Genomic DNA, 25,662 nt, shown 5'->3' with positions numbered 1-25,662 from the left:
AAATAATACAACAGAACAGATGTATATGCATAATTTTGCATAGAAGCCCTTTGTTTTTTATATTACAAATTTCTTCACTATCAAAATAGATACTTCTTTTTATACAGTTTCCCAAGATGAAAAAAAAAAATGTGTTTTGACCCCCTGTTCTCTATAAGAATAAGGCCATTCTACGAGAGTCATAGAACATGCCTGTATCTACACTATGTACAGCCTCACCCCACTGGTAGTGGCCAACAAAGTTAATCAGAAAGAAGAACGTTGGTAAATTGAAAAATCTATATATTCTGGAGAGATTTTTTTTCCAAATAGCACATACCTTCCCATATTTACTTTTTTTACACCCACATCTTATAAAATAGTCAAGCCCATTGTTAACCTTCTTTGGGAACATCAATAAAGGGAGATCAATTTTTTTTTCCTGTTTTAGATATATCCCTAGCAAGACCAGATATGGCCCTGCTCCTTTTCTTGCCAATAAAGTCTCTAGCCTTGGCTACTGCCAGCCATGGTCCTGGGTAGACTTTGAGAGCCCTTCTTATGGCGTCCTCATGACCCCAGGCTGTGATTCAGCACATGAGCAGGAACTGTGGAGTAACACTCACAGTTGATCTCATTGATCTTTTGAACCTCCTGTCTGGGTGCTTTTAAAGGGACCTGAATTATAGTACGTTGTACACTGTTTGGGCTCTCCTAATGCCCTCCTTAAAACCAGTGTCAGTTAGTAAATCTCCAGGGAGCCAACAATTGGCATTCCCATTCTGCTCAGCCAGCTGGTGAAACCCAAGGCAGGGACCAGAATGGTTCTTACCACAGCTAAAACTAGCTCAAGCTAGTCTTATCTCCAAGACTTTTTTAAATGGTACTATTCATTTTATTTTTAAAAGATGACATATTTTTCATATATAAACATAAAATTGAGGCTGATTTTATTAAATTCCTGTATTGTATATAAGAATGTATTTGTTCCTATTGAAATAATGGGGAACTAACACATGCCACCAGCCAGTAACTTTTTCACTTTATTTATTTTAACCTAAGATGTAAAAGACATTTTCAAACACTGGCAAGCAGAAGTGATCTGTTTTAAGAAAAGAGCTCTTGGCATTCTACATGTCAGGGAAAGCCATCTAAAGTCTTCGCTGTAACATTAGTGGAATTATTCCATTGAGAGACCAATGTAGTAAATAATGTGGAGACTCAGAAAGAATAAATGATAAGGTCCCTGCTCCCAGGAGCCTGAAATGTAATGGCAAAAACACACTTTGCATATAGAAGACAGAGATACATGAGGGCACACAAAGATGTTTGTGATGAGAACAGAGAGGACTGAATCGGGGTGTGTTTCCAGAGAACTCTCTGGAAATGAGCTTTCCAGAAAGAGGGGAGTGTAAGGTTTAAAGCACATGGGGTAGCGAGGAAGAAAACAGTTCCATAAAGATGAGAACGTGTCCTGGGCTGGTCCTTGTAAGACCCGTATCCTTCAGAAGGTAGCCACCGAGGAGAAAGGATGTATACACCGAACATGAGGAAGAATCTAGCTAAGCCGTGTTTATGAACGTGGTACTTGCTTGAAATGTCTGAGGAGCTGTGTAGGGTCTATCTGTACTTTTGTGCTTGTAATGAGTCTGCCAAGTATTTAGAGAAATGAATTCTGTGTTGTCTGCATTGGATTAAAACCTCCTTGTGTTGTCTACATTGGATTATTACATCCCTGTGTTGTCTGCATTGGATTAATACCTCCCTGTGTTGTCTACATTGGATTAATACCTCCCTGTGTTGTCTACATTGGATTATTACATCCCTGGGTTGTCTGCATTGGATTATTACATCCCTGTGTTGTCTACATTGGATTAATACCTCCCTGTGTTGTCTGTTGGGTTAATACCTCCCTGTGTTGTCTACATTAGATTATTACATCCCTGGGTTGTCTGCATTGAATTATTACACCTCTGTGTTGTCTACATTGGATTAAAACCTCCCTGTGTTGTCTACACTGAATTAATGCATCCCTATGTTGCCCTCATGTTCTGAAAACTCCATAGCCACATTTTATGAAACCACCACACATTTGATTCTACTTTACCAAATTGCATCTTTACACTTTCCAGACTTAGACACCCTTTCCCAGGATTGCCCTATGCCACTGCTTTTGAATAATCACTCTTGTCACACCAAAACAAATAAAGCCAGGGTGTGAGGTTTGGCTTACTCCTACCCACCCCCAACCCCCATTGTTACATCATCATGCTGAAGAGACTGATTTCTTCTCTTTCTCATCTGAAAAGCCAGCATGTTGTAACTTTTAGAATATAATGTTACCCACAAGCCACAACAATAATGATGCTGATTTCTGGGCATAGTGACTATCATAGCTACTTAACTCTTCCTGGAATGTTTCCAGGGAAAATTAGACCTCTGAAAGACAATGAGAAAACACATTAGCAGGCTCTTCACTTGATTTAGTAAGCTACCCTTCCATTATACCCTATCCCTAACATTCTCCAGGCCTAACAATCCAGTTTTGTGACCCCAAGAGATATTTTCCTATTGATTTATTCCATAATTCTATTACTTTGTTAATCTCTTTGTAATGGTATTGCTAAGTGTGTAGAACAGAACGTCTTATAAATTATATACGTGCTAAACAGAAATGGAACATCTTTTCACTTTAATTTCTAAAACATATTTACATTTTAGTTTTAAACCTCGAATTATTATTTGAATCACGGCATACTTTAGCAGTTGGCCCAAGAATCGTGCATCCATGTGTAGAGAAGGAAGAATTAGGTAATAAATTCTGTTAGTCCCAAAGAAGCATCTTGCACATTGTGTGCTCCTGCTCTACAGTAGGCAGAGGAAGCAATTCCACGTGGTGTGTGTCACTAGAGAGCTGGGATGCTTAGGTAAACAGGTTCTGTGACTGACAGTGCATACTCACTGTACATAGAAACATGAACATAATTTATTTGTAATTAGAACAAAACTCCAAAGTAACCGTTTTGTTCTCCCAGATCATGAATGTTCATTTTCAAAGCTTTGCATTTTTTTCCTCTGAAGTAAATGACAGCCCATAGAAATGCACACATAATAAACAATAAGCCACTAAAATCACGTCAACATGTCTTAGGTACACATTTAACCCAGCATCCCAACCAGCATTGAGTTTTTCCTTCCTTCCTTCCTTCCTTCTCCTTTTTAATTATAGCATGTGTTTGGCCTTAGAAGCATTATGTTCAGCTTTCTTTAGTCTTTTTGCTTGATAGGCAGTGGTTAATGATTTAAGTCTAGGATGTCATTTTTCTTGAAGAAACTCCTTAATCTATTTTTCTAAAAGATCTGGCCTAGAAAGGAGATTTTTGGCAACCTTTGTCACATGTTGCTGGTTAGAGGTAAAACTAGTTGATGGTCATATGTACTTTGTGTTTGATGCAGGTTCTGGGTTGACAAATATCAAGACGGAAGAGATCTCTGAAGTGAAGATGGACGCAGAGTTCGGACACGATTCAGGATTTGAAGTTCGTCATCAAAAACTGGTATGCAAAATAATTTACCTCTCCCCACGACTGTGTGTCTGCCCAAATGACATGGTAACACTTGGCTCGTCCTGTGCCAAAACTGGGAGGGGAAAGCTGAAAACAAAATGCTTGCCTAGATCATCACAAAGATATGGAGAAAAGTAAATGATGCCCTCTGTGTGTAGTTCTTTCTGACCAGAAGCAGCTGAGCCCAGGTAGGACTTAAAAGTGTAACTAATTTCAGTGTCGCAACCACATCAGCCAAGGTGCATGCACTGTGCTTTCTAGGAAAAGGGGTTTTCGAGGTTGAACATATCTAATCCAAATATCCAAAATAGAAAGCTCCAGAAGTTACTTCCTGACCCTCGGCAGGATACCACAAACAAGAAACTTGACGCCATGAGCTTTCGAAAAGTCATATAAATAAAACTCTATTTAGGCTAGGTATAAACTGTATGTAGGAAGTATCAGTGAATTTTGCTTAGATTTGGTCCCAACTTCCTTATGTAAATACAAAAATTACAGACTCCAGATTTTTTAAATCCTTCTGGTCGTAACTATTCTCCATCTATTACAGTTTTATTTGAAGAATCAGAATCTCAAACACGGCAATAGTACATGTTTCTTTGGAACCTTTCTTTAGGGTGTTTGCTTAACTTCCCATCTGCAAGGAGGACCTTTCATCCCTCTATCCATCCCGTCTACTCCTCCTTCAGACCCCTTCCCCAGCTCCCAACGTTTCATATGTCTTACAAGGGAAAGAGTGGGGACCCTGTGAAGGTGGGTAGAGGCAAGAGGTGACCATGACTCTTCCTCTCCACTTGAGTGTCTGCCATCAAAAACCTTGGGCAAAGAAGACAGCCATTTCATTTAAGACGATGACGTTTTTCTTCCTCATGTTAGAATTGGAATGAATAGAAAAGCAAGTGTCTTCTTTATAGGTAGGCAGGGATTATATCATTCTTTACCAAAAACTCAGATATTCCATAACGAAGCGAATCCCAGATTGTTAAGAGTTCCTTCCATGTTATCACTTACCACATTAAAGGACTTAGGTCAAGAAGACAGTTTTCTCATTTCATTCAGTGGTGAACAAAAAATGGTAATAAAATGTGATACTTGATAAGTACCCCAGCACTGCTGTTAGATGGAGTATGTGTGCCTGCCGTCTGATTCCTTTATGGGTTCTAAATGTCTTTCCAGTGTTTATAAATAAAGTCTGCAGATCCTAGTACGAAGCTCCAAAAAGAAAAAGCCTTTATTGTTTGGCTTCTCATCTCTGAATTATTGTAGCAAATCCAAAGCTGGCTTGGAATTCAAATTTGCATTAATTTTTGTCAGGAAAAAAAAATAAAAATAGAAAGCACCCAGCCTTCTGAAGCGTAGTTTTCACTGGCAAGTTTATTGCTGTGTCAGTTGTTGTGAAATCGGAGGTGCTCCTGATTCGGCTGAAGCCGGAAGGTTTAAAAACAACACCGAGGTAGCTGCAGCAGGCCGGGAGTTGGACAGAGGGCCGAAGATGAATGTACAAAATCACATTCTTCTGAGCTGGTGTCATCGACGCCCTTCTCGGTAATTACACGAGCTCCCGTAATGCGGCAGTGACTAATGGCAGCGGCAGCAATTAGGGGCATCAGCTCCCTCTACTGTGCTAGTTGATAAGATAATGTACTATAATTAGTGCACTGAATATTACAGAATTACAGTATTTCCTTAAAGACGTAGGGGTATGTCCAGACTTACATTTATTCCTGATTACTTCACTGTAGTATCATTAGCTAATTAATGATTTCCTTTAATAAATATGTTGAGTTAGCATATTTGGTTAGCAAGGGGATTAATTACGAACCAATTTCTAATTCTGTTTCGGATGCACCGGGAGGAACATCCGCTTAGAAATTTTTTAGCCGCTCTAGTTTACTTCATCTTTGCAAATTGTAACCATGATAAATTTAGCGACGATGAAAATCGGTCATTCCCCTGTCTTGAAGCCACACTGAAAGAATTATTGAGGGAACTGTTTTCACTGACTTACATAATGAGTGTGGTATATGGTTAGGAATAGCTGTCGCCCCCCCCCCCCCCACCGCCACAGTGGCGCTTTTTTTATCCACCATAAAATTGTCTCTTATATAACAAGATGATTAAAGTGCATTCTATCTGTTATTCCACCTAAGTAGACACAGCTGAAAAAATAATGGTTTGCTTTTGTAAAGAGCAGAGAGGAGATATATATATATATATCTGCAGAGAATTTATCACAGTGAATAAATTTCTTCTTTGAGATGGACTCAGAATTCTTTTTGTGTTTAATATAAACAGCCAGAGTAAAGCAATCAATTTTGGTTTCTAGAGACAACATAATAGAGTATGAGCTGTTTGTAACTCTGAGATCCTCTTTGCCTACTACTTCCCTTCAAAAACATGGTGCTTTTAAGGTAGAGTGTGCATGGTTTCATGGTTAACTGAATCTGACCGAATTATTGTGCTATGAAGTAGGTAACTGGGTGGTCCTTTTCCCTCTGATTAACTCCTGTGTTTAAGAGTGTTTATTGATATATAGAGAGAACATGCCCCTTCAAGGAAATGGAAACATATAGGTTTGAAAACAAGCTAAGGCAGAGCTACCTGCTATGGACAGGAAAGTACTCACCTGTGTCCAGAACTATGATGGGCATCTCTATGGTTTTTACCAAATGTTTATCTGTCAAAGGACTTCAGGTGCCTGCAGTCTTCTGTTTTGAGACATACTGGTAAAATTGACTTCTCAGAACCTAGGAGGCCATGTTTTGCTCATTGCTCTGGAGAGTAGGGTGCTCATTGGTAGGGACCCGCCAACTCACCCTTACTGAGCATTGGCAGAGGGTCCGCGGAAACTCTTCTACTTCTGATGTCTCCTGCACTTACAGTCCTTTTCCTTGGCTTGTTTTCAAGGTGTTCTTTGCAGAAGATGTGGGTTCAAACAAAGGTGCCATCATTGGACTGATGGTGGGCGGCGTTGTCATAGCAACAGTGATTGTCATCACCTTGGTGATGCTGAAGAAGAAGCAGTACACATCCATCCATCATGGCGTGGTGGAGGTAGGTAGACTGGGAGGCTTGTCTGCAAGGGTGAGTAAAAGGAAGGACGTACAGGCAGGGAAACATACTGAGCATTGGCCTAAGGAACTCCTGGGAGAAAAACAGTGTTCCCTCCATGGTGCTCAGGGTACAGCTCTTTTCTTACTGTGGTTTTTATCCATTCCAGGTTACTGTGAATTTAATGAGTGCTCACTAACATTTTGTGTTGTTACTTTAACTTACAATTTATATTGAAATTAACCAAAATAAGATTAGTTATAATGCTCAACTTTGAGGGGGGAAAAAAAGTACACTTTTCCTTAAATAATGAAAACAGTATCAGAAGTCAGAAATGAAAATGGGTGGGTGTTTGCTTTTTCAAAAAAAATAATAAACCTAGACATTCATTCCTGGTTTTTGTTTGTTTTTGTTTGGGCCCATAAGTAATCTGGCCTCTGAGTAGAACCAGGTAATTATAATTTTACTAATTAGTCATTACTAATTTTCAGTAATGACTCTTACTATTAATGGCTTGTTAGAAATGACATTGCAGCAAATAGCTCAGTGAGACATGCATGACTGCCACTGATGTTCAGAGCATTGCCATCTGAATGTCCATCTGAACAAAAATCTTCACTTCACAGTGCGAGTGAAGAAGCACTGGAACTCGAAAGAGTGCACACACAAGGCCCCCGCACCGCAAACGTGCCAGGCTTACCGTCTTTCTGCCTGCAGCACAGCCAACCAAGGTGCTGAGCACAGACGTCGGTGTGACGTCATCAACAAGTACAGGCTTCAAATGCCACTCCTCCCACTCCGGAGGTGGGGGGAAAGAGCGAAAGGGGGAAGTTTACAAATAAGATCTTTCTATGAATTTAAAGTACACTTGTGGTGATGGAGAACTCTTAAAGCCTCCCTGTGTGTATAACTTTTAGATGGTGAGTTAGTAGTGCAAGTGTCCTAGAACTGAAAGAGCTTTGTGGCCAAACTGATCTTATTTTGTAGATGAGAGAAAAGTGAATCAAATAAAAAGATCTGCACAGGGTCAAACTTAAAATAGTCCCTGTCCCCTCCCACCCCCATACCACTCATTGCTTTCTATCAGAGGCCAGTGTTAGGTGTCTCGCTAATCCCAGAGAAAGTACTCCAAGCCATCGGTCATTATACGAGGGTGGGGATCATTTAACAAACTCAAATGAGGGAAAGCCAGAAATCTCACTTTCGTCGGTCCTTGGCATCTCCACAGCTTGTTCAAGGGGAGTGTTGTGGGTTTTACCTTCCTGTCTCTGTTGATGTGGATATACTAAAGACCAGTGTTTTGGATGAGACTCGGGAAACTGTGGTAGCAAGAGGAGAAAGAACGATTTCACAAACTAGAGGATGAATATACATTTTTCAAGAAAAGCAGTAACTCAGGGTCTGGAGACATACTCAGGCAGTAAAGTGTTTACCTCACAAATATAAGAACCTGTTTTTGGATCTATAACATCAAAAAAGAAAGAAAGGAAGGAAGGAAGGAAGGAAGGAAGGAAGGAAGGAAGGAAGGAAGGAAGGCACAGCCACGCCAGCCCTGGGGAGACAGAGAAAAGTGAACCTGAACGATTGCTGGAATCAACGAGTTCCAGGTTCAGCAAGAAACCCTGTCTCAAAAAATACAGTGGAGAGCCTTGAGGAATATACCTGACCTCAACCTCTGGCCTTTGCACATATACACACACAACAACATGTACACGTGCACACACACACACACACACACACACACACACACAGAGAGAGACACGTGCGCGCGCACACAGATACCAACTTTGGGTTTTGCTGTTTCTATAGTGTTCCTAAGTTTTTGTTATTCAAACACTGTAAAACATTATTTCCAATGCATCTTTCTCTTGTTTCTAATGAAATCTAGTTTGTTACTTTGGTCCCCTGTTTGCATATGTGAATGATTCAAAAACTCCTTTCAATTTCATTAGTAGAATTCTGTTTAAATGGTCTTCAATTGGTATCTCTGTCCAACAGGGGTTTCCTGTCTGGAAGATGTCCAGCTCTGTATTGAGTCTGCATTTGACCTGAGGGTTGAAACAGAACTAACGGGTAGTGTTGTCCCCACCCCCTGCCTTTGGGGAGGTGTCATTTAGCTGAAGTGGTAGCACTCGGCCACCAAGAGCTGCTGCTCAGCCTGGGGTATCAGTCGTGAGACACGCTCACTGCTGTGGGATGTTTGTGATCTTCCCCTGCCTGACTCAGGGTCACTGCTCACACTCAGTGCCTCCACAGCCGCAGCTTGAACCAATCACAGAGCAAAATTATTTAGGGAAAAGAATGCATCTGAGCGTAAATAGCTTATTCCCTAAATAATCGCTATAACAACTATTTGCATTTAGATTGTATTCAGAATTATAAGTCAGTCATCTCGAGGTGCTTGAAGAATACAGGAGAATGTGTAGGTTATATGCAAATACCCTGCTTTATTAGGTTGGGAACTTCATCTTCCATCTTCATCCTTCATCTTTGGTTTTGGAGCCAATCTTCTGTGTATGCTGAAGGAACCCTACATGTGGAAATTGCATTATTCCCAGCTCTGGCTGATGTCCTTCATGAATGAGTAGACCTGCCTCAGTAAGAACAAAAGGGAGTAATGAATGGATCCAGTGTCTTGGTAACTCAAGACAACATCATTGTATTTCACACGACCAGGGCATGATGGGAGCATGTGTCTCCAGAATAGCTCTTGTTCTTATAATGAAAGACTCCCGTGGGTCACAGAGATAACAAGCCTAGGAAAATCGTGGAGGGAAATGTGGACATGCAGACAAGCCTAGTGTTTCTAATGGATACAGTAGATAGCCATCAGAAATGAGCAGTTGGCTTTAGTTTTTTAAAAAAAATAAGAAATAAATATTGACTTAATGGTTTGCTGAGCCTGACACCAGAGATTCATTCTGCCAGCTATGCTTCCTGATTTGGTAGCTGACACTAATCATGACGTCATGACCCTCGCGTATACTGCTTCCTGAATATGCCTGCAATTTCAGTCTGTTGCTAGTGGCAGAGCACCCTTGTGCCACCTCCGTTACCCACCTCTGCTCCTGTTTTAGAAGGTTCCACATTGATGTTCATTGACAGGGATGTTGAAAACATTGTATGTACTGTAGACCTTCAGTACTCCAGAGAGACACTTCACCTTCAATAAGATGAAGCCGCACCATCTCTTTATTGTAGGATGAAAAGGAAATCTGCCTTTCCCGGCTCTGATGAAGACACTACACTCTCCCTGCCTCCAGACCCCCAGTTATTTCCCTAATGACCCAAATAAGGAAATTGTTTATTTAGCTTTTCATGGAATCATGGCATATGACCTTTCTCTTGAGGAATGTGTTGTCATACTGATGACATCATAAAAGCATGGCCTTAGAGGTCCTTTCCTCCTGGGAAGATGGGTGCACAGGTCGCCACTAACCTGGTGTGCCAGATCAGTCAGAGAGACTTAAGGTTAGATAAGAAGTAACTTCTGGTTTATGGATGGCTTCCAGACAACAGCAAGAGGAGGAACTGGAAGGGAAAGGAGAGCATCCAAGAGGATTATAAAGGGCTAAGCAGCTGGGCGGTGGTGGTGGCGCACGCCTTTTATCCCAGCACTCGGGAAGCAGAGCCAGGCTGATCTCTGTGAGTTTGAGGCCAGCCTGGTCTACAGAGCAAGATCCAGGAAAGGCGCAAAGCTACACAGAGAAACCCTGTCTCGAAAAACCAGAAAAAAAGGGGGAGAGGGGGGCTAAGCAAGGAGGTCCTGAGCCCACTTCCAGAGTCACTTAACATTGGCTATGAATGTAGCTAAGTGCCTACACAGAGATGGAATCATAATTACAAAACTGAGCATGCCCGGGGTTGAGCAGAAAATCAGCACTGGGAGGGATGGAGAGAGTAGGAAAGCGGCGTGGCAAGAGTGTAAGAGTCCTCAGCCAGGTGTGGTGGTGCACACCTTTAATCCCAGCTCTCGGGAGGCAGAGGCAGGAGGATCTCTGAGTTCAAGGCCAGCCTGGTCTACAAAGCGAGTTCAGGACAGTCGGAGCTGTTACACAGAGAAACCCTGTCTTGGAAAAACCAAAAAGAAAAAAGAAAAAGAAAGAAAGAAATAGTGTGAGTCCTCTTGGGGACTGTGAGGGGAGGAAGTTTGGGTCAGCGATGGAGTGGTTGCCTGGCATGCCCTGGGTTCAATCCTCAGCACTTCAGTTTTACTTCTTAAAGATGTCTGGGCTGAGTATCTTCAGCTGTTTACAGTTCATCATCCCCAGTGGCCACTGAAGTCACATGCTGTGCTGTGTGAAGGCTTGGGTGTCCTAAAGACAAAGTCCTCTACCTAAAGCCAGGCCCACTGCAGATCAGTCCCTCTGTTGTTCAGTCCAGAATTCAGAGGAGAGCACAGTCATTAATGGGATGCCTGTGTTTTCTCCTCTAACGAGGGGATGTTCCTTCCCCTGGAAGAGTAGATTCTGTCCCCCATCCCATGCTGTCCCATCATTTCTTCTAGAACTCTACCACCACTGGCTCAAGCTGCCCCAGCACGGCGTTGAGGGAAATAGTATTAGGATGTCCACGCCACACCTGGTCATAGAGGAATTGGCACAGTTCCCGTGGTAGCTTTGACAGTAAGGAGGGGACTGAGGGCCCTTGCTATGAGGAAGGTTCGCCCTTGCTCTTTCTTTAGCTGGAGGTTTCTCTGCAGACATGAATATTCACTTCCAGCATCCAAGAGGATTGGGGATTAAAAGATGGCATTTAGACTCCTCTCCTCAGGTGCCATTTGTAAAAGCAATCCTTTCAGAAGCTCCTAGTCCTGTAAATACTGAGGGCCAAGCTGCCCCTTGGCAGGAACCTGTGAGCACTTCCGCTTCCCAGCAGCAAAGGGCTTCAAGGATTAGCTGTGAAGCAAACCAGGAAAAGTCAGGGAATTGAGATGCCAGGACTGAGCCGGCTCTGAGCCTTGGTCTCTGGTAGGGTCCCCTTTGCGCATCTGTTTTGGAGTTGGAAGCTGTTCTTGGAAAAGGCAAACGACTGTTGACAGGTAGGGTGAGTGTTGCTGCTGCTCCTCCAGGTATATATTCTAACCCACAGCTGTTTCTATACGAAGAAGCAGCAGCTTCATATTTGATCTCTGAAGCAAGATTTTTTTTTTTAATTCCCTTATTTAGAATCTCAATTATGGGTTAACACAAGGAGTGGGAGGGGATGCCCAAGTTCAGATGGCACATGATTGCACACAGGCTGGTCCCTATCCCTAGCAAGCCGACTAGGAGAATGACTGAATGTTCTCACTTTGGGAGTTAATCTGTGGAGAGAAGGTGTTTTAACTTGCAAGCCTGTGGCCAATTAGACAATTGCCAATTAAATCAAGGTGACCTCATTTGTTGACAACAGTGCAGATCACAGGAAACAGGAGATGAGAAAAACACCTGTGTGTTTGTCCCAAAGGGCCGTGATGCTGGGCAACCATTTGATCAGGATCGTCTGAGTGCTGGCTCTTAGGTAGCACTTGTTCCAGGAGGAACGCCCAGACCCATCACTGGAATAACCTGGGGACAGGACTGCAGGCAGCTCTGGTGGGAGGGAAGATGGGAACCGCTCCCATCCCCCATCCAGATACCACCTCCTGAAGATGGGAGGAGTCGGGGACAGTCAGCTGAAGGAAGGTCACACAATGGCTATGAAGGAATTCATATCTACAAGGCTCTCCCCCTGAGTTACTTCTTAGGTGGGACTAGTCCTGACCTATCTATATCAGTCCATCCATACACCTGGTAGCTCAACACTGACACCATGTACTCTGGGTCGTCCCCCGTCGTGTCGTGTCCCGTCGTCCCCTCCCCCCCCCCCCCCCCCCCCCCCCCCCCCCCCCCCCCCCCCCCCCCCCGCATTAGAGTTTCGGAGCCACCACTGCCGTGAGACAGCAGGGGTCCGAACTGTGCCACATTGACAGTATCAGAGAAGAAAACAATGCTCAGCAACGGGAAATGGGGTCCGACTGAGGTTGCAAGGTCATTTCAGTCCTGAGCAGAATAAGAAAGATCCCTTTGAAGTACAGCCCCTAGAATACACCTGAACTTTTTCTGTGGAAGACATGTTTTATTCTGTGTGCATCTGAACAGACTCTCTTCATCTTTCAGTGGTTTTGCAGAGGCTGAGCTCTTATTAATTCGGCAGACTTAAGCAAGCACCTCCCCTTCTCACTGGAGAGGTAGTGCAAATATAGAAACAAGAACAGCCATTAGCTGCCATAAAGAGATAAGTGCCCTGCACGGACGGTCTTCAGAGACTGTCAGCCTGCGTGGCTCTGTGTGACAATGGCTGAGGGAGCGTGTGTTTATAATGCTGACCTGATCTCACAGGTGAACCCCGAAGTAGGAACAGACTCCCTGTGGTGGTTTAGCTGGCTGTAGTTCCTAGGTATCTTGGGGTTCAGGGGCGTGTGTGTCTGTGTGTCTGTGCTATGGATGCAGCTCTAGCCCTGAATCCAACTCCCAGTATTGCAAATTATATATGTGTAAGTATATTAGACAGACAGACATATATAAAATATGTAATATATAATATATAAGTCAGCATGTCTCTACATAGCTTTCCTTTTTCATGTCAGATGATACTCCCCTTTTATACATATGTTATTACTTTAATAATAGGTTCTCAGAACTCTCCTTAACATTTCTACAAATATAAAAGCATATTGAAATAAGAAGATACTTGAAATCCCAGAGATCTGAGTAGTATATTTTGCACAGATCTGTCACTCACCGTGCGCTTACCACCCCATGTCTTCAGTGTTAGCTGTTTGTTTCAGCCAATGCCTTCCCCCTCCCCATGCAAACTTGAGTACATCAAGATTTTCAGCACCACCTAGTGGCTAGATGCAGCATCGGCATAAGTCATTGGCTCTGCTGTGTAGTGTCAGAAGTTGGGGGATAAAGATGATAAAAACCATGGATGTCATGCACTTTGGGCAAAATAAAAGTACTGCACCCTGTGTCTCTTTTATTGCCTAGCAGTAGTACCATGCTCCTTAAAGTGTTGGTGTATTTTAAACTCGAGTCTCGTCCCTGCTTTCTAAGGTTGACGCTGCCGTGACCCCGGAGGAGCGCCACCTCTCCAAGATGCAGCAGAATGGATATGAGAATCCAACTTACAAGTTCTTTGAGCAGATGCAGAACTAGACCACTGCCACAGCAGCAGCCTCCGAACTTGGACAGCGAAACCATTGCTTCACTACCCATCGGTGTTCATTTATAAAATAATGTGGAAAGAAACAAGCCCTTCCGTTTCATTATTTACTCAGCTTCGCCTTTGGACAGCCATGCTGTAACACGAGTAGATGCCTGAACTTGAATTAATATACAAATCAGTAATGTATTCTCTTTCTCTCTTTACATTCTGGTCTCTACACTACATTATTCATGGGTTTTGTGTACTGTAAAAAGAAAAAAAAATTAGCTGTATCAAACTAGTGCATGAATAGATTCTCTCCTGATTATTTATCACATACATAGCCCCTTCGCCCGTTGTATATTATTCTTGTGGTTTGTGACCCAATTAACTCCTACTTGAAATATGCTTTAAAAAAATCGATGGGGGATGCTTCATGTGAACGTGGGCGTTTAGCTGCTTCTCTTGTCTAAGTATTCTTTCCCTGATCACTATGCATTTTAAACGTTTTTAAGTATTCCGAATGATTTAGAAACTTTTCTTCCATGATCGCATTTTACTGTACAGATTGCTGCTTCTGCTCTCTCTGTGGCATAGGATACGAGGATCCTCATTGATTTCTTTGTGCCTGTTTTATGTGCACACACTAGGCATTGAGAATTTGAACCTTTTTTCTTTTTTGTCCATGTATCTTTGGATCTTTGATAAAAACAAAAACAAAAAAAAATCCCTGTTCATCGTAAGCACTTTTACGGGTGGGGGGAGGGAGTGTTCTGCTGGTCTCAAATTACCAAGAATTCTCCAAAAATAATTTTCTGCAGGATGATTGTACAGAATCATTGCTTATGCCATGATAGCTTTCTACACTGTATTACATAAATAAATTAAATAAAATAACTCCAGGCAAGACTTTTTTTTTTTTGAATGGTGATTGTGGACATTGAGTGGTAAAAGTGATGTGGGGTAGGAGAGAAAGGCAAGCTCCATTGTAATTATCCAGTTTAAACACTTCAACGATGCTGAAAGACAATGAAAACAAGGTGGAAAAGAAGGGTGTAGAGAGGGCACCCTGAGACAACTCCTCTAAGCATTCCTAGTCCTCTAGTTTGTATAAAGTAGTGTTTTCCTGTGAATAAACAGTGGTTGGAGGGGCGCCATTGTACTGGTGTGGTTCGATGGTAAGAGCTGATGTCTGAGTAATCTAGACAGAGAATCCATCTCATATGGCCATTCACACCTAAGTGCGAGTCTGAAGAGGAAATTATGGGGAACACAGCTCTTAGTGCTGGTACAATCTTTCACAGGCCTAATTGACAGTGTTTACTGTTTTAAAAGGCTGTGCTACATCATCTTGGTCCTTATGTTCCAAATGTGAGACACAAAAACAAAGAGAAAAGTTGAAGAGAAATAAACCTTTTTTTTTTTTTTTAATTTCAAGGTAGGATCTCAAGTACCCCAATCTAGCCTCTAACTCGTGTAGCTAAGGATAGCCTTAAACTCCTGGTTATCCTCCCTCCACCTTCCAAGTGCTAGGACTATAGCATGTACCGTCATGTCCCATATGTGGGGTGCTAGGATTTGAATCCAGGGCTCCCTATATTCTAGGTAAGTTATATCCTAGAAATAATACTTAAAGCAACTGGTAGCTACCTCTATAGCAAGGTCTGGACCTAGGCACTACCCACATTTTGTGGGGAGTCGTTCTCATTCATGGGGGTCTGAGCATTGTAGGATATTTACCAGCACCTACCTAAATCCAACCAGAAATGTCTCCTGAGTTATACAACATCTCACATGCCTGTGGTTCCAGTACTTGGGTGGGAGGCAAGAGACCAAGGCCTGCCTAGACAATAGAGTGAGAGCCTATCTCAAAAAGTAACACAGCGAAAGGTGTCCAGAAGACATTCTCCAACGGGGAAAGAAAAATCAAGTGTCCAGATCCTGCCAAACATCTCTTAAGAAAGCAAGTTCCAAACCACTGATCTATCAACTATTTTTTTTAACATTTGTTTTATGCTGAGTGTGTTATACGTACGGCAATGCACTTATGAGTTTCAGTGGACGACTTGCTGGGAAGTCTGCTCTCTCCACTGTGTTCTGGGAATCAACTCAAGTCACCAAGCTTGGCAGCAAGCACCTTTACCCACTGAGCCATCCTGCCAGTCCTGATCTGTAGTTTAGTGGCCTATGCACACAGTCTTTTACAGAAGATGCCTATGTTTATTCCAGCTTCTAGAACAAGAAATAATATCCAAACGGGAAGTGGTGGCGCATGCCTTTAATCTCAGCACTTGGGAGGCAGAGCCAGGCGGATCTCTGTGAGTTTGAGGCCAGCCTGGTCTACAGAGCAAGATCCAGGAAAGGCACAAAGCTACACAGAGAAACCCTGTCTCGAAAAAATTTTTTTAAAAAAAGGAAAGAAAGAAAAGAAAAAAGAAAAAGAATATCCAAAGACCAGATGGCTTAAACTTGACATTTTTCTAGTCCTACCACCTAGAAACAAGATCAAGAGGACAGTGTTTGAGCTCTAGAAGGACCTTCCTAGCTTCCTTCCTGATCCCTCACTTGCTGGAAAGGAAAAAAAATCTCTAGTCTTTCATCATTCTTGGGTGCTAATTTACCACCTGATCTAACCTGTCCTGATCTAACCCTAGTCACTTCCCAAAGGTCCCATCTGTACATGTCATCATTGAGAACTGGAGTTTCAACATGAATTTAGATCTGACTGCTTTCCCAATTGTTCCTTCTTTGTTGTCCTGCGTCTCAAGAGCATAAGAATCAGCCAAGCACTGTGCTATGGTAACAGTGGCACAAAGCTTGTGGGAGTAACCAACCAATAACTGATTTGACTTAAGATCCACTCCATGAGGTATAAGTAATACTTGACACTGCTTAGGTGACCAAGAACTGGAGACTAGATAGCCTTAGGACCTAGGGGAAAACCAAATAATACTGATCTTAGAAAAGGAAACAGCCATGCACATTTTAGCTTTATATCACAATATTTTAAACTAAAAGTTCATGATTTCAGTATACCACTATAGTATGAACAAACTCAGCTAAAATTCACCTGACTGTAACTTATTTTCATAGAAAAAAAACCCTCATCTTCTTTCCCCATTAAGAACAATTAGGCATGACTGCTGTATGATAATACACAGGACAGATGGAAAGAATAAGATGTAACATGAATCTTAAAAGTTCTCACCAACTTCTCAGCCAATCCTGTTTCCTCAAACTGGAAGCCTCTGAGTCCTCATCCAAATGGATCTCAGATGAACTGCTGCTAAAAGCCTAAAAGCTTAAAAGCTCAAAAAAGCCTCTAGTTCCTGGTCCTCATGCCTTATATACCTTTCTGCTTCCTGCCATCACTTCCTGGGATTAAAGGCATGTGCCACCATGCCTGGCTGTTTCCAGTGTGGCTTTGAACTCACAGAGATCCAGATGGATCTTTGCCTCTCAAGTGATAAGATTAAAGGTGTGTGTGCCACCATTTTCTGGCCTCTTTATCTAGTGGCTGTTCTGTTCTCTGACCCCCAGATAAGTTTACTGGGGTGCATAATATATCAACCAAAATAAGAGTGTCATTTTACCTGAACTAGTGAGAGACAGTAGTAATACAGCACTACATTTCTACTGCTGTCAGTGAAGTGGAAAACTTAACTCCCAAATATGGCTGTGTATCACACATATTCCAGGCCAGCTTTCAGTTGCAGTGACCATAATATTTCAGAGATGAAATTTAGAAGTGCTGTGTGACCCTTCTTGGGGAGACATAAGCAAACATCTACCTCACATAGATCATCAACAACAAAGAAATAATTCTACCAAAGTCTGAGCAAACCGCCGAATTTATTGGGATTACTAGCAGGAGTATGGATGACGCCTTATTTACCAGAGCATGGGTGACTCAAAAGCAGCTGTGTCACCAAAAGCCCACGCCACAGCTCTAGGAAAGACGAAACTCCTCAGCTCCCTGCAGGCTCCTCTCTCCCAGGCAGTCTGCTTCTTTGACCTGGAGGAGGGAGGGGCCTTGTGAATATTGTTTCAGGAACTTTCTGAGATTTGTAGTTCTTTAGTTCCTGAATCTAAGGAAGTCTCCAGTACGGAAACATCTTGAAAAAGAAAACATACTGGTGCCCAGTGGGGTGCTGGAGCTGGGACTTGGGTGTGGTGAGCAGGCTGCATGACAAACAGCATCTCAGAATAGCTTTAGTCTGCACTTATCTCCAGTTACACTGAATACTGTCTCACGCGTTCAAAGGCTGTTTTACAGTTCAGATTTTTTCAGTTGATTTCCTTTGTATTCAAACTCCACTTTGTATTATCCACCCTGCAAACCTTCTGTGTCACTTCGCCACCTCCATAGAAAATTTCTGCCTACCCTTTTCATTTTGAGCTGATCCAGCCTGTCCTATCGACACAACCTCTGTATTGACCGGTAATTCTGTTCAGTCTTACGGCGGTGTCACTGAGTATATTACTGTGCCTCTCTATAAATAGCAGAAATCTTCTGACATTTTAAAAAATGACTCCTGGAGACTGAAATCCTCTAAGATCCTTTTTTTTCCCCAGGTGCTGGGGCATCAAAGCCAGTGTCGAAGCTTTCTGAACACTGGCCTACAACTTCATATGGAAATCCCACACCAGGAACATCAGATTAACAGAAGTTACTGTATTAAAATCAGCTTCGGGCTACACGTACAAGATGTATAAAACACAAACAGATTTCAGGCCTAAAATTGGGTACCATTCACAAGATATCTCATTGTATGCATGAATTTGTTTCTCCCCCCACCCCCACCGAAAAAAATTAAAAATTTAAAAGAAAGAAAGAAAGAAAGAAAGAAAGAAAGAAAGAAAGAAAGAAAGAAAGAAAGAAATGGCCCCATAGGCTAGATAAGGAAAGCGTTCTCAGCTTGTGTTTTTATTCTGGTGGGTGGTTATTGTGGTTGTTGTTTTGTTATTTTAATATGTTCTGCAAAGATTAAAAATGCACAGTGACTTGTCCTAGATAGATAACCAACACCAGGCCAATGAGATGATTGTACTGAAGTCCAGCATCGCAAACCAATGAGTTCGCTGAGATTGCTTGCAGGAATGTGTGTGAGGGGTTACTTACATGAGTGTTGAGGGCTCAGAAGCAGCTGCATCACCAAAACAAAAACAAAAACAAAACAAAAAAACAAACAACAACAACAAAAAAAAACTACCCCCATTTGGGTGATAATTCACAAAAGCTGCATCCCTGGAGCTCTCTGTATGACTTGGGGACAACTCAGCAGGCCAGAGAGTATCTTCTTCCCAGGGGTCCTCACTGCTTATGGAAACTTGATTACTAAATAGATGTGTCTATCAAATTAATTTCTAAATATTTACACCCCCAAATTACTACTGTTATTAGCCTCCTTTATTGTAATGAGAGATATAATGTAGAGACTCATAAGTGGGGAGGGGGGTGTCAATCTCCTAGATTTCAGGAACTTCCTGATAGAATTGTTGACTTCCTGCCTCTCCAGGAGCCTCTCTTCTGAATGGCTGTTGAGAACTTCCTGAGTCTAAAGGACCCTCCCTCCAGGGTGAAATGTTTGTTTCAATTTGGAAGAAATTGCTACATAACACTCCAGTCTTTCCTCTAGTTCTTCAGTTCTTGCTGCTACTTCTGCAAAGTTCCTGAGCCTTGGAGTAGATAATACATGATTTTCCTTAATCCATGGCTAAGTATTGAGTCACTATGCCACAGCAGTAGGCACTTGGTCTCAGAAGCCTGAGCCATTATGGGAGAAAGAGTTTGTTGTGGCTCCAAAAAGAAACAGTCCATCGTGATAGGGAGAACATAGTTACAGAGCATAAGGCCGGAAATCCAGGTGAGATAAAACTCAACAGGCAATACCTCCTGGAAGATGTATACTACATTACTCCTGAACTTGTGGGATGTTCAAAACCGACTCTCAAAGACCTTGCAACTGGAAAGACAGCTTGTTTTTTTTTCCTTAGCTTACTTGAAATGGTACTCCACTGCTGTGGGATGTTCTGTATGGCAAATGTGTTGCTAATTAGTCAATAAATAAAACACTGATTGGCCATTGGCTAGGCAGGAAGTGTAGGCGGGACAAGGAGGAGAATAAAGCTGGGAAGTGGAAGGCTGAGTCAGAGAGACACTACCAGCCGCCACGATGAGAAACAGCATTTGAAGATGCTGGTAAGCCACGAGCCATGTGGCAAGGTATAGATTAATGGAAATGGATTAATTTAAGCTGTAAGAACAGTTAGCAAGAAGCCTGCCATGGCCATACAGTTTGAAACCAATACAAGTCTCTGTGTTTACTTGGTTGGGTCTGAGTGGCTGTGGGACTGGCAGGTGAGAGAGATTTGCCCTGACTGTGGGCCAGGCAGGAAAACTCTAGCTACACTCCACTGTGTTAATTCCTCTTCTGTTGCTGTGATGAAAACTCCAACCAAACCTACTTATGGGAGAAAGGGTTGATTGCGACTCTAGAAGGAAAGAGTCCATCATGGCAGGGAGAGCACAGTGGCTCCAGCATGAGGCCACTTTGGAGGGAACCAGTGTTCAGCACAAGACATCCAAGACCAAATTCTCAGTACAGAGGAGATGTATTTGCCCCAGAGTGACAAAGGACAGGCAATAAGAGACAAGACAGGAGATAGAAGACAAAAGAGACAGGGAAGGGAAGAAGGGAAGGGGAAGGGGACAAAGGACTGCCTCTGGATAGAGAGAAGGACCGGCCCATAGGCAAATGGCAGTTTAGAAAGGTAAAAGGGGAAACCCTGGTGTTAGGAGGAGGTGTTTAGTTTTGATTGGACAGATTAATTAGGGAAGCCACAGGGGGCTTTTGACTGTTGGACTATAATACTTTGGTAGTATTGAAGTAGTCAGCCTTAGGACGAAGTGGCTAAATAAGGAAATAGACCTTGGTGGCTAGCTTTAAGAATGTAATCTAGGGGTTGGAGAGAAGGCTCAGCAGTTAAGAGCACTTGCTGCTCTTCCAGCGGACCTAGGTTCAATTCCCAGCACCCACAATGCAGCTCACAAAGGACAGTAACATCAGTTCCTGGGTATCTGGTGTCCTCTTCTGGTCTCCCTGGCAATATATGCATGTGGCACACACATGCAGTCAAAACACTCATACACATAAAATAAGACTAAATTTTAAAAAAATATTTTCATATACACATTGACAAAGACTATCATGCTTTCCAACATAGCTATATTATTGTTTTTCCTTTCTTGGGTCCTTTTGACTCACTATTCTTCAGATCTGTTTCTCAAATGTTTCTCATTCTATGTGGAGAGAGAGAGAGAGAGAGAGAGAGAGAGAGAGAGAGAGAGAGAGAGAGAGAGAGAGATCCTTGTATCCCATTTTGGAACCAGAGATAATCCCTTGAGACTTAAAATTCTATGCTCTCAATAAAAACACCCCCATTTAAATAAGCCATGAAAGTTCTAGATGCTGGAGACTCCTGAGTTTCTGCCTCATCCATCTCCTCTCCACACTGAGTTAATAAATAGCCACATGAGAAGTACTCTTTCTCATTCATATATGTAAATCAATAGCTTAAACCTAGACCATTCCTCTGAGTTAGGAACCTGGGTTCTTGGTTTTGTTTGTTTGTTTGTTTGTTTGTTTGTTTGTTTTGGTTTTTCGAGACAGGGTTTCTCTGTGTAGCTTTGGAGCCTGTCCTGGAACTCACTTGGTAGCCCAGGCTGGCCTTGAACTCACAAAGAACCACCTGCCTCTGCCTCCTGAGTGCTGGAATTAAAGGCGTGGGCCACCACCACCCGGCTTGGTTTTGTTTTAATAGCTTGCATTGTGACTGTAAGGATGCCTGCTAATTGTGGAACACACAGCAGAGACAAAGAGGAAGAACCTACTCTCGAGCCACTACTCAGAGATGAGGACTGTAAACTCCACACTTAGGACCTAATCAGTTCCCATAGACCACCTCCAGATACCATCAACCTGAGGGTCAGAAGTAACATGGGACTTGGGGAGGGATACATATATTCAACACATAGCATTTTCTTTCTGCTAGTTTTAAGCTATGTGTATTTACCTCACCTACCACTATTTCATATTTTGTGGTCCATGTCACTTGCTCTAACATGTGCACATGTTCACAAGAATAACTGAAAGCTTTCTTAAAATAAACATATTTAATAACTTTGCAAGGATATTTATTTTCTTTAGGAAAATTTTTGCTGTTATAAATATTATTTGAAACGGTATCTTTGATATCAAATCATTGCTTTGTTTTGGTGTTTGGTGAAAGACTGTTTAGTATCTACTTCAGGAATGTACCATAGGCTGGAGAGATGGCTCAATGGTTAAGAGCACTTACTGCTCTTGCAGAGAACCTGTGTTCAGTCCCCAGCACCTGTATGGCAGCTCCCAAGCATCTGTAACTCCAGTTAAAGGGTGTCTGATGTTCTCTTCTGCTATCTGTGAACCCTAGGCATGCACACATGGAAAAAAACACTGATACATATAAAATAAAAATAAATATATATTTTAAAAAAGAAAAAAGAGGGTTTGGGGATTTAGCTCAGCGGTAGAGCACTTGCCTAGCAAGCGCAAGGCCCTGGGTTCGGTCCTCAATTCCAGGGGAAAAAAAAGAAAAAAGAATGCTGAGTCTTGAGTCAGGTTCGTCCTCCACTGGGTCTTAGTTTCCTCATTTGTAAGATAAGGTAATAATAGGGTCTCCTAGGGTAGTTGTAAGGATTGATTATATATATATATATATATATATATATATATATATATACATTTATATAATATTTAGAACAGTAGTGTCTAAGAAAAATACAGCAAAAAATTAAAATAAAATAAAAGGGTATCTTATGCAGAATTCCAAATTGGTTTCCAAAATAGGGAAGTCCCTTTCTCATTAGTGGTGGATGAGAGTGTCTTCTACAGGGCCGCTAGGACTAAGAGGACCTCGAGCAATATGTGGGTCACCAAGAGGAAATGATGAAAAGACTGATTTGTGATAGTCTTGACACACCCTGAGTCCATTCTCTTCCCTTGCCTCCTCCTTCCCCACACACATCTTGAGGGCCCTACAGTGGTATGCTTTTCTACACATAGGAAAAGTGAGTACAAATCATTTATGTAATAGCGGCGGCGGCGCTTTCATTATACTATGCTTTGTTGACTACACTTGCAGCTCAAATCAGAACATGACGCCCACAGTGGTGATTAAGGTAACAAACGCTGCTCTCCAGCAACTCATCCTTTCCGGGGCCGAAGAGCAGGCAGCGTCTCATTTTAAACATTACTCTACTTGAAAAGGTTTTACAGTAATTTCCAAAGTAAATGACTCTCATTGCTAATAAGTTTTCTTGAGTAATCAAGGTTTCCTTGTGCGTACAAGGACTGCCTTCCCCTGAACTGGGTTCTTTCTAAGCTGAACTCTGTTTCTCAAAGCTAGGAACCTTTCTCAGTGCTCACAAACTCCTTCCTTGAGTTTGAGAGATGACCACTCCTGCTTCAGTGTGATTCATCCATTGGAAACAATTAGTGAGTGACAACTGTATACCCTTAGAGCATGCCACAGACTGGGAATGCATCCATCTAGAAAACAAAAGCAACGTATGACCCTGCTCTTAACACCTTGCAAATGAAGTCTCTGTATACTCATCAGCACTCTAAACAGGAGTTGAAGCAATCGTATTTTTATTTTGGAACAAAGCAATTGGAGTAGGGTTTCATAGTGAATGATTGTGTCTTCTCTACAAAGCGCTTAACAGTGGAAACTTATTTTAGTTAAGTCTTTCATGGAAATTTCCAAATACCTGACAGAAGCCAAGGAAGAAATCATTGGTCTTGTGGTTCAAGAGTCTAGTCTGGGGGCTGGAGAGATGGCTCAGCAGTTAGGAGCACTGGCTGCTCTTCTAGAGGACCTGGGTTCAATTCCCAGCACCCACACGGCAAGCTCATAACTTCCTGTACCTCCAGTTTCAGGAGATCTGACACTGTCACACAGACATAGATGCAGGCAAACACACACACATACACACACACACACACACACACACACACACACACACACACACACGGTGATAAAATGAATGCTATATTTAAAAAAAAAAAGTCTAGTGTGCCTGAGTGTGAAACCGATGCTCATGTTGCATCTGCAGCGAGGAAACAGAAAGACAAATACTGGCTTCAGCTCACTTACTCCTCTTTATATTCGGACTGCAACAGCTGCGCTTGGAATGGTACCTCTCATGTTTAGGATGGTTCTTACCATCTCAATGACCTCAGCTCATGCATATTGTCCTGTGGCCTGAGCCTTCTCATAGCACCCTGGCTCAGCTCCAAAAGTGAACATGCCAAAGAGATATAGAAACTACACTTTCGTATGCGCTTGGCTTGGAAATCCCTCAACATCACTCCTTTAGTGTCCAATTGGTCAAGATAGTATAAAACGCCTGCCTATGGATCAAAGGGAGGAGACATGGGCTCTGGCTCTGGATGAGAAGGATGACAAAGAACTTTAGAATACATAATAAAAAAGACCACATTAAAAAGATCTCCATAGCCTGTTAGCAATAAACAAGACAGCGCCCATACATGTCACTTGAGCAGTTACGCATAACTAATCTGCAATGAAAGAGTGACTTAATTCCCTTGAGCAGGACGATTTCTTTCTGTGTTCTCCAGTCTGGACCCATTTCCTGAACTCCAGATTCCCAACTGCCTGCTGACATCTGCATTTGAGTATTTCTGAGTCGTCCCAGCCAACAACAGACTCCAGATGTCTTGTTCTCCCGCCTTTCATCTCTCCATAATCAAGAACTCGATTCTTCCAGATGCTGAAGACAAAAACGAAGTACTGCCCACTATCTATTCCTTTTATGCCCGAGTCTCCTTGATGAAATCTCGCCATGTTGACGGTTTGCCTGGCCATACTTCTTCAAACGAAACCCCGTGCAGCCCCAGCATTTCTTCCCTCTGTCATTTTTCTCTCTGGGTCACATGCATTTCCCTTCTATATTTCCCTCTCTTCTCTTAATGCCTTTTCTCTCACTACAATAAACTCCATAAATGTAGGGTTCTTATCTGTTTTCTTCAAGGATGCCTCTGTAATACTCAGAATGGCTTTGAACATGAAGATGGCTTAGTGTATGTGTATTGAATATATGAATGATTTCAAGTTGGCACACCTCAGAAAACAGCACAAAGAAGTGATCAGAAGGTGGAAAAAATGAGAAAGGGAATTCCATTCAAATTTAGACAGAAACTAGAAAGAAAAGTCACATAACTGTATATTGTGTCTTGCTTTCTCAAGATCGATTTGTGGACCAAAGAGTTTTAAGTATTCTGATCCGTTAAGTGAACCTAAGGAAAAAAATGCCTCTGTCCATTCCCTATGTGGGTCTGGCAGACAAAGGAGACTTCCAGGAAAGCTACTAAACTGCCTGTATCATTTTTATTCATCCTTGTAAGCCAGAGTGTTTCAACTATAGGCAGCTCCCATTTCACATCAAGCAACAGAGCCCTAACAATGAGAAAAGGAAAGAAACCGTTGGATGAAAATTATACCTGTTACTGAAGGATTTCACTTCAGCTTAGAAATTATGATAAATGCCTTGGTGAGCCACACAGGACTCTGAAATGTAGACACTTAATAGGAAAGAGAAAAATGACAAGCTCAAAGAAACAGATACACCTCAGGAGCATTCATGCTAAGGCACATGTGGTATAGAATATGCAATAAGCTTCAAGAACTGAAGGAATAAAACTGTCTATGAGGAAACGGACCTAGAGAGATGAGTTTCTGTAGACACCTTGCCAATTTCAGTGCAGATTTATGATCTCATGTCAGATCACTCCTGTGTGTGGAAGGCACATTCTTCTTCAAGCAGGAAGAT

At 42.2% G+C, this 25,662-nt stretch overlaps 1 protein-coding gene across 1 annotated transcript in view; it reads left to right on the top strand.

Annotated features, from left to right (window-relative positions):
* The window catches only part of App (amyloid beta precursor protein), a 219,551-nt gene extending 204,883 nt beyond the window's left edge, over nt 1–14,668 (top strand). Inside the window, 3 exon segments of the mRNA XM_052741067.1 lie at nt 3,436–3,536; nt 6,453–6,599; nt 13,676–14,668. Of these exon segments, the coding sequence (XP_052597027.1) occupies nt 3,436–3,536; nt 6,453–6,599; nt 13,676–13,777 (350 nt within the window). The 3' untranslated portion in view covers nt 13,778–14,668.
* Nucleotides 14,669–25,662: the final 10,994 nt, after the last annotated feature.

The sequence above is a fragment of the Peromyscus californicus genome, unplaced genomic scaffold, assembly GCF_007827085.1.
Source record: "Peromyscus californicus insignis strain IS unplaced genomic scaffold, ASM782708v3 Scaffold_16__1_contigs__length_79575227, whole genome shotgun sequence".
Taxonomy (NCBI): domain Eukaryota; kingdom Metazoa; phylum Chordata; class Mammalia; order Rodentia; family Cricetidae; genus Peromyscus; species Peromyscus californicus.
The sequence above is the reverse complement of the archived record's forward strand: the minus strand, read 5'-3'. Positions and strand labels throughout refer to the sequence as shown.